Genomic DNA, 8,983 nt, shown 5'->3' on the forward strand with positions numbered 1-8,983 from the left:
GTTATAATTGATCTTTATTTGTTTTATTTTTTGAATTGTTTGGACTTAAGACATGTTGAAGTTCTATTGTGCGTTATTAAAAAAATATTTTATCGACCTTTTTGATAATAATTAAATTTTTTGTAAATTATGTGATAAATCAAATTATAAAATAAAAAAATAAATAAAAATTGACGAGCCAGCCCGCCAACTAGTTAGTAAAGGGAGCGGACATGACTTTTGAGAGCTCGGACACCTAAGTAGGTCCGCCCCGCCCCACCCCGTTTTTGGACGGGTTTAAATATGGCGAGCCTAAACGGGACGGGCCGTCCGCTTTGCCATCCATACCGGTAGTGGCATGATCTAAAATGCATATCAAAGAGTTGGAGATATCAGAGTTATCTTGCTAGATGCATATTCATCTAATGAATAAAACTGAACCAAAGTTATATACTATTTTTAATGATGAGAATGATCAATGCTGTTTTTTTTTTTTATAACCATGAAATTTGGTACTGCTACAAAAGACTATGAGTTTAATAATAGTTCAAATTATAAACTAAAATTTTCTCTCGTAATTAATTAGTTGATTAATTATATCTAATAATATTTGACATTTTTTAACAGATCAAATAAATTTGTTTTGATATATAAAACATTTACTACATCTTTTAAAATATGATTCTAGATCAAAAACTATTTTAAAATATTAAATACTCATTCACACTCATGTAAAACGCAAAAACTTCGGCACGACGGTAGGATGACGCCCTGTGTGGCTTGGAGATCATGGATTCATATTTTAAACTTGTTGAAAGAGAGATAAACTAATAATTTATCATGCTCATGGTAACAGGAGTTAGCTAAACCATGAGAAACGCTGATGAACCCTTCCTATCAATATGTACATATATTCACAATTTTCATAGTTAATTATCTTTTGTACAGCCCTAGAATAGAGAAAAAGGAACAAAATGCTCCAAGTAATTTACCTATACAGCTTTCAGAATGTTATGTCAGTTTTCACTCCCTTCAACCTAACATGAAGAAAAAAAAGAGGGGAAAAAAACAAGAAACATGGTTTCAGCCAAGAATCCCAGTAAGCTACAAAGCAGTAAGAATCCTAGTCTATCACTAAATTTCTATTTTTAACAAAAGGATAAATTTTAATGCTGCGTGTATCTACTATATTGGTGAACACAGCCGACATGCATAAGTGAAAATGAAAAGATGCATACAGAAAGCAGAAGTCTGTTGCAGATGAAGATCATTTCCTTTTAGCATCTATGAACATGGCTCGAGTCCAATGCTCAACATCCTCACTTTGTGATGGCGGAGGAGGAAGAGTGGGATGTTCAACGATATCCCACCCTTCAATCATGCATTCACGTTTTCGATCAGATGCATCGGTAGGATAAAGAAAACTAGCAGCAGAACTCGGCATATAATTCTCAATTCTCTGCAATCAATGAGAAAAGCATAAAATATATTTGTGAGGAACACGTATCTAAACTTAATCCATGTAGAAGCTCAAGAATCATATACAAATGAAAACACAAATTCTTGGACATCAAGGATAAGGTGATAGTTTGAGAGGGTATTGTTAGACATGGGCTTTAATGGACTCTGTTATAACACTATGCCTTGTTAACAAGAGCTAGTTAATCGTTACAGGTTAACCTGTCTATAAATAGAAATAGATGGAGGATAAGAGGCATTGAGTGAGTAATTCAGATTTGGATAGGAGAATTAAGGTTCTCATAAGTCATAACAACCTGAAGTGAATCATATGCTCAATTGATTAGAGAATTCATTCTTTTATCCTTTTACACAAGTTGCTTTCTATCAAGCAAAAAGCAAGACAGTCTAATTCATTCCCCTTTATGTAAGCATTTGTATTTCAAAACATGCAAGAGTGTGTAACTACGAAATCTACAAGCATATCTCTAAAACGGCTTTAAAGGTTGATTTAGAACAAACATGAATTCAGTGAATATTGAATCACTGTAAAAATTTAAGGAACTTTGCCCTGAAGTTTTATACTCCTTTTTCAGGAAAATCTGGGAATCTAAAAGATATATATATATATATATATATATATATATATATATATATATATATATATATATATATATATATATATATATATATATATATATATATATATATATATATATATATATATATATATATATGAACTAACACTACAAGCATTTTCTTTCAAATTAAAAGTGATGAGAAAAGATATTACCGATGAGGGCACATAATGTGCACTTTCCAGCAAAGTAGATGACGAAATAGCAGAGCTCATATTCCATACAGATTTGTTCAATTGTTGAACTTGTTTGCATGTCCTGAATCAAAAATAAATAAAATATTCAGGTACAATGTTGTTGGGATTCTATGCAAGGGGAGGGGCGTTTACGCCAAACTTTGTGTTGAAGATCATATTGCTAGAGTAAGCAAATACCCAAAGCCTTTTAAAATTTCCAACATCCATCCAGTCTGTTTTATAGCTTTTGAGAGGTTTCAAATAGGGTTCCTAGTAGAATCACGAAAACCTTCTTTTAGTAAAAATTGTGTTGAGAACTGGTTTTTCTTTTGCTTCCACTGGGACTAAAAAAGCAACATATAGAGCTCAAAACCCCCTTACACAATAATAGTTCTTCAGAAATTTCAAAGACAAGAATACCCGGCTTCATGACAGCCAGGTTTCAGTAGAAAAAGAATATATATACTATACTATACTATAAGGCAGAAGAGAAACAAATTAGCTATTTGGGTATCCTCAAAAATAAAATATAACTAAAGGAAACATCGGGAACAACTTTGCTTCGTAAATTTATGAATTTTCCAGAGGAAAGGCACAATAAATATGACAATACCTAGAGCGAGTCATTTTCAAGGAGAAAACAGATCGAACTTCCTTGGATGATGAGAGAGTTGCCAATAACTTTGCAAAAGCTTCAAATGTAGATGCCTCAGAAGGGATATCCGAACATAGGGAGTTGTAACAGTACGCAGTGATGCATGCTACACTTTTCTTTAAAAGTGAAATTCCTTGTTGAATTTCGTTATATGTTTGAACATTATGCGAAGAAGCTAAAGAATAGTTGAAGCTACTACTCCCAGATGAGTCCAAGCGAGGCCTCCTGTCAGATTCCATTGAAGCAACACCGAAATTGCTTGAACTTTTATCAGACCATGAGTTTTCTCCCCCATTATTCAAGTAATAATTTTGGCGAGGTATAAAAAGAGGATATTCATTGCTGAAAAATAGAGTTGTTTAGTTGAAGAAGTTTTTACTTAAAGGTAAATCATGCCAAAAATAATTTTAACCAAAATACCTCCTCGAGGATGGTCGTGCATCCCAATAAGAGTCACGTTGCCATATTCGAGAGCAAGAACCCTGAGGTAAAGTTAAAACTGTTCATTATCAAAATCAACAACATTAATTTCTCTCTAGCAGGCATTGACAAAAAGGTAGCTTAAGACCATAATATTAGATTGACAATCATTGTGAAATACCAAACTGTAAAATGAGAATATCAATTGTGGTAGGAAAAGAAACATTATTAACATTTTGCATACATAAAAACCCAGCGATATTTAGTTGGCTTAAGTATGTTCAGTCTTGAAAATTATACTGTTCTATTCATTTTCACAAACCAAAAACATCTTTAAACCAACTGAATAATATACTATAACTGAAAATATCGAAACGTGCTAAAATTTTCTACAAACAAAAAATATAGAGAATGATAAGTTGAGGAGAAATATTATATATGATAGAATAATATGGACTTATTTGATCCAAATAGCCAAACCCCACTTAGTGGAATAAGGCTTGGTATCAACATTTAGGAAGGTGAAATCTTTAACAACCAATAATCAATGATCAAAATCAGCATAAGAACAAGCACCAAATAGATACAAGTTTGGAACATGCTCTATAATTTATTTCAAAAAACGAAAGGAATACTTTCATGTGGATGGGACCCTATGCATCATCCATTCATGCAAAATCAATCTCAACCGAGTTAAAAACACATGAATCCTAATGCTACATTTGACACTCCTAAACAATCAAATGATAATGGCTAACATAACCATCCTTAACCAGAATATATTAAAATTTATGATCTTCAAGAAAACAGTAACCCGATGATTTGATGCCAATACAATGCTTACCGCAAAACCTGAGTTATGAAGTGCTGGGGCAGCCAAGTTGTGAACAATAAGATTTAGGAGTTGCACCATGTATCTGCTTTCCAAATTATAAATATGAATATAACTGGTTACTATGCAACAAGAATATTCAACTGAAGTTTAGTTTGTAAATTGTGTAACAATGTCAATAAGGAGTCTAGACTATTGGAAGAAGTAACTGAAATAGGACAACATATGTACATTTAACGAGTATAAAATTAAAGTTTTAAGCATAAAACAAAATGTTGTCTGATACCAATGTGGGAATCCACTTGTAAAAATGAACAATGCGTGAACATAAAATCTTGAGGGAGAAACAACTTACCCTAAAGATACGCAAAGCTCTTCTGGTGGAACAGAATTGGGATCAACTGCTCTTGGTAAGAGTGCATTGCAAATTTGATCAAATTGACCATCCTTTCCCTTTATTACTACCTGACACCACAAGGACAACAGCGTTTAAGCATGCTTGAACTGACAAACAGATGCAATTAAAAAAAACAAGGTAACATTATATTTGACTAGTCTTGTAGTGATGAAAAATTATTGTCTAGCACAGTTTCTCTTATCTTGTGTTTCTCCGATAGAAAGCCTTAGTTTCCTTAAATTGTGTACAGAAAACATTTTTTTGGCATCTGAAAAAAACCAACGGATATAGAATAGAAAATTGGGAAAATCCCTTGAATTACACAATAATATTGCAGAACTTCGAGGGTCTGCCCCTCCCTAATGGCAAAATGGCCCTTTTCCTATCCATTCATGCAAAATCAACCCCAACCAAGAACATTTTGAAAGGAAGATTAACTTCAAAAATCATCATTGACATGAACCAACAAAATATTTATCAGCAAAGATTTACTTTACCTGCCGTTGTGGAAACAACTTGCATATCTGTTTTATGACCACAGACTGTTTATGAAGACGCTCAGCGGTGATCGCCCCCTGCAATATATGTGATTAAACATCATAGAAATGCAGACTGTATGATAAGATAATATGCTGATATTCACAATTGCCGGAACTAAAATAAACAAATAGTGCTCACATGCCCTAAGCTTTGGGTGCATATTAGATTAGGGTAAAACTTCTCCAATTGCTCCACTCGATTCTTTTCCAACTGCATAGAGTACAATAATAAACCATCCAACATCTTCATATATATTTCATACCAAACTTGATGAGTAACTTCCATGACCATAGAAATAGCATTAAGATATAAAGGTCAAAAAAGAAGTAAGAAAATACCATAGAAAGGGCAGAATCAAGTACTCCATATTTAAGTTTCAGATCAGCAGACATAGCCTCATTCTTAGCCCGTCCTGTAAGGTTACGAATTACGCTAGGTTCAAAGAGTGGAATATGTACATCTCAAGAATTTCATTCTGGTATACGAAGGTTTCTAACCTTGAGTAACTTGTTGTTGACTATGGTGGAGCTTCTCCCTCAACCTTGCAAGCTTTTCGTGTCGAAGCACTCTCCAATTTGTTTGATCATCTCCCTTTCCCTTATTAATATCAAAAACACAAACTTATTACTTTAACTGAATACTTCAATATTGCAGGATGTCTTGCAAATATATAATGTTGTTTCCCTTGCCATATAAAGCTCGGACACACCAACGCTGACACTGACACGTCTAAACCGGCAATAATTTGAAAATATAAATAGAATTCAAACCTTACGAACAAGAACTTGGCTCAATTTTGAGTACAACAAATCTCGACGCTCCTTCAATGATTTCAACGTAGTGTAATACTCGTTTAACCTACAAAAACAAAATCAAATCAGCACAATTTCGAACAAACTCTTAATTTCAAAAACCTATAATAGAAATTAAGGAATAATCAAATAAAATAGCTAAGTAAAAGCTATACTTGTAGTTGACACAAATAGAACATATAGAAGCTTGATTTGAATTCTCGCATATGGTGCAATTGTTGGATTTTCTCGCCATCTCCAGCTTCTCACGAAACGATAAATCTTTCAATCTCGCGAGTTATTGATGATATCGTGTTGAGTGGGATCAGTTTTGGGACGGTAAAGAACGGTGGAGAGAGATAGATTGAAACCCTTGATAAATACGGAGGAAGAAGACGATTGCGGAAACGAATGAAGCAACATTTAAACGCATCGTTTGAATTGCAATTTATACAATTCATAATGATTTCATCCGTTTCAAATTCTATTATTATAGTTTAACAAAAAAATACACTTAAATAATTCTTATTTTTAAAATCATATGAAATTTAAATGAGTTAGCAAATTTTAGGAGAATTTATATTTTTATAGTATATGTATACAAAAAAAATTCACTAAGGTTAGTTAGATCATTGTTTTCACTAAATCATGTGTTATTAAGAGAAATCATTAATTAAATTTTAAAAATATATTTTAATTTTAACCATTAAATATAAATCTAACGGTTGTTATTATATTTTCACACATTTATATATATATATATATATATATATATATATATATATATATATATAGTTTCGAACTGACCCAATGGCTAGGCATAGCTCAATCCACTTCTCATTTAGAATGGTCCAATAGTCTTGGCTCAATCCACTTCTGCACCCAGAACGACACAATAGCCTTTCAGCTGAGGGCAAAGGGAAGCTCATTTCCTTCTGCCCCCTGTCGAGGACGCATCTTCATCTGCCCCGAGGACAGTAGACCATCGTTGTCCCCGACCAGATCTCTATCTGTGACAGCAACAAAACATCCGCTATGGCCATCACTCTAGGATAAGTGGCCTTCTGCTTGCCGGGCACCTCTGCTGCCCAGAAGTACGTCTCTTCCCGACCAACGGCTAGTTCAGACAGCCATCAAGGATTCCTACTTCTAAGCTGCTGGCCCACCTTCTGGTTTTGATCAACCAATAAGATCAGTGGCGCCGTCTGTAGGAATCATTTGTTCTCCCCGTCTTTTCCTCCTCAAAAATCAAAGACCATAACAACTTCCAAGAATCACATTATGGTCTGTCACCTCAAACAATACACCAAGAAGAGAGATAATGCTCGACAAGAGACACAAGAGACAAACAACATCGAATAGAAACCCTCCACCGAGGACGTCTGCATGCCCGGGGCTATGAGCGTCACGAGACAAGAGGACTTCTACGTCCCAGATGAAGTCGTGTTCCCCACGTACCTAGCAGCATACAGCCCTTGGGAAAATTTCCCCTCCGCCATGGTCATATTAGGTGGAGGGAGGCAGCAAGATGATAGTGGGCTTAGTGAAGAGAAAATTCGAGGAACTGATCACTGCGAGCTCCAATAAAAATTCCACCCTCGACACTGGTCAGGGAAACTTTGTCCCGGTCGCATTCTATAGAGAGGAACTCCCAGACGCCTCTCCCAACTCGAGCATTCCTCTGAAGGATAGAAAAACACTTAGAAAGGGGGGGTTTGAATAAGTGTAGCTTTAAAAACTTGACTGATAAAAATAAATTGCACAGTTATTTTTATCCTGGTTCGTTGTTAACTAAACTACTCCAGTCCACCCCCGCAGAGATGATTTACCTCAACTGAGGATTTAATCCACTAATCGCACGGATTACAATGGTTCTCCACTTAGTCAGCAACTAAGTCTTCCAGAGTCTTCTGATCACACACTGATCACTCCAGGAACAACTGCTTAGATACCCTCTAAGACTTTCTAGAGTATTCTGATCCACACGATCACTCTAGTTACAACCTGCTTAGATAACCTCTAAGACTTCCTAGAGTATTCTGATCCACACGATCACTCTAGTTCCTTACAACTTAATGTAATCAATTCTAAGAGTATTACAATTGCTTCTTAAAAGCTATAATCACAAACTGTGATATTTCTCTTAACGTTTAAGCTTATTCTCACTAATATATTACAACAGCAATGTAGTGAGCTTTGATGAAGATGAAGATTCTGAGCTTTGAATAGAACAGAGTTTTAGCAAGTTAATATGAGTTGTTTTGTTCAGAATCGTTAACCTTGCTTCTCATCAGAACTTCATATTTATAGGCGTTGGAGAAGATGACCGTTGAGTGCATTTAATGCTTTGCGTGTTCCGTACAGCATCTGTCATACCCCAAAATTTGCCCACACTTTTCAAAAATTCGAAGCTATTTCAAAAAAATTGGATTTTATAAAATCTTGAGTTCATTTATATTGATATCCTGAATTTTATAAATATTCGATTTAAAGTCTATTTTAAAATATAGTAGTTTATTCTTAAATTGCTTATATTTTAATAAATAGAAAATGCTGACCGGTGCTTCATATACTTTCAATTGGCTTTTTATTTCAAATTTATAAAATAGCATAATTGGTAAGAATGAAAGGCTTGCAAACAGAAGGTCACAGGTTCAATTCCCGCTTGGTGCATTTCTAAGTTTTTTTCAACTATTTTTTTTAATCTTTTTTTTGCACCTGGACGCACCTGGACACAAGTATGTCCAGGTTCTTAATCTTGATCATCAAGAAAGGTCCATGGGCCTTTGGGTTGGATCATTTCCTTTTTTAGGATTGGTTTTAACCTAAATTCCAGTCTATAAATAGTGGCTTTCCACTCTCTTATTTTCATCAACAATTTTCTAATCAACAATCACCAACACCTTTTTCTAACTCTTATTCCCACAATTTCATTCACGCATTTTTGCTAACACTTTTACGCTTTTTATCAATTTCATTCACGCATTTTTACTAACACTTTTACGCTTTTTATCAACAATTTCGGCCGATGATTTTATATGAGGCCCCTTTTTATTTTTAATTTGTAGTCTTTTGCCGTTTTATCTCTAATTTTTTT

The 8,983-nt window shown here is 34.4% G+C and overlaps 1 protein-coding gene across 3 annotated transcripts; it reads right to left on the reverse strand.

Moving 5' to 3' along the window:
- Positions 1-870: 870 nt before the first annotated feature.
- Positions 871-6,340, reverse strand: LOC131620608 (uncharacterized). Of its 3 annotated transcripts, XM_058891740.1 has the most exons (13): positions 6,063-6,340; positions 5,866-5,953; positions 5,593-5,692; positions 5,434-5,507; positions 5,234-5,305; positions 5,053-5,130; positions 4,514-4,623; positions 4,171-4,243; positions 3,327-3,388; positions 2,865-3,248; positions 2,231-2,333; positions 1,218-1,438; positions 871-1,016 (listed from the first exon to the last, which is right to left on the reverse strand). In XM_058891740.1, exons 1-12 carry the CDS (start codon positions 6,140-6,142, stop codon positions 1,247-1,249), a joined length of 1,416 nt encoding a protein of 471 aa, XP_058747723.1. In that variant the 5' UTR covers positions 6,143-6,340; the 3' UTR covers positions 871-1,016; positions 1,218-1,246. The 3 variants fall into 3 exon arrangements, 2 of the variants coding, with proteins under 2 accessions (XP_058747723.1, XP_058747722.1); XM_058891739.1 differs by having other exon boundaries at positions 871-1,438; XR_009289200.1 differs by lacking the exons at positions 871-1,016; positions 1,218-1,438 and adding an exon at positions 2,450-2,521 and having other exon boundaries at positions 2,233-2,333.
- Between the last annotated feature and the right edge of the window lie 2,643 nt (positions 6,341-8,983).

This window comes from Vicia villosa, linkage group LG7 (assembly GCF_029867415.1).
Source record: "Vicia villosa cultivar HV-30 ecotype Madison, WI linkage group LG7, Vvil1.0, whole genome shotgun sequence".
NCBI classification, from domain to species: Eukaryota; Viridiplantae; Streptophyta; class Magnoliopsida; order Fabales; family Fabaceae; genus Vicia; species Vicia villosa.

Coding starts and splice junctions, on each gene's coding strand:
- LOC131620608 (XM_058891740.1), bottom strand. CDS start 6,142: ATGGCGAGAAAATCCAACAATTGCACCATATGCGAGAATTCAAATCAA. Junction 5,131..5,233: donor GCACCCAAAGCTTAGGGCAT/GTGAGCACTATT, acceptor CATATATTGCAG/GGGGCGATCACCGCTGAGCG. Junction 4,624..5,052: donor AGTTGTTTCCACAACGGCAG/GTAAAGTAAATC, acceptor TTGTGGTGTCAG/GTAGTAATAAAGGGAAAGGA.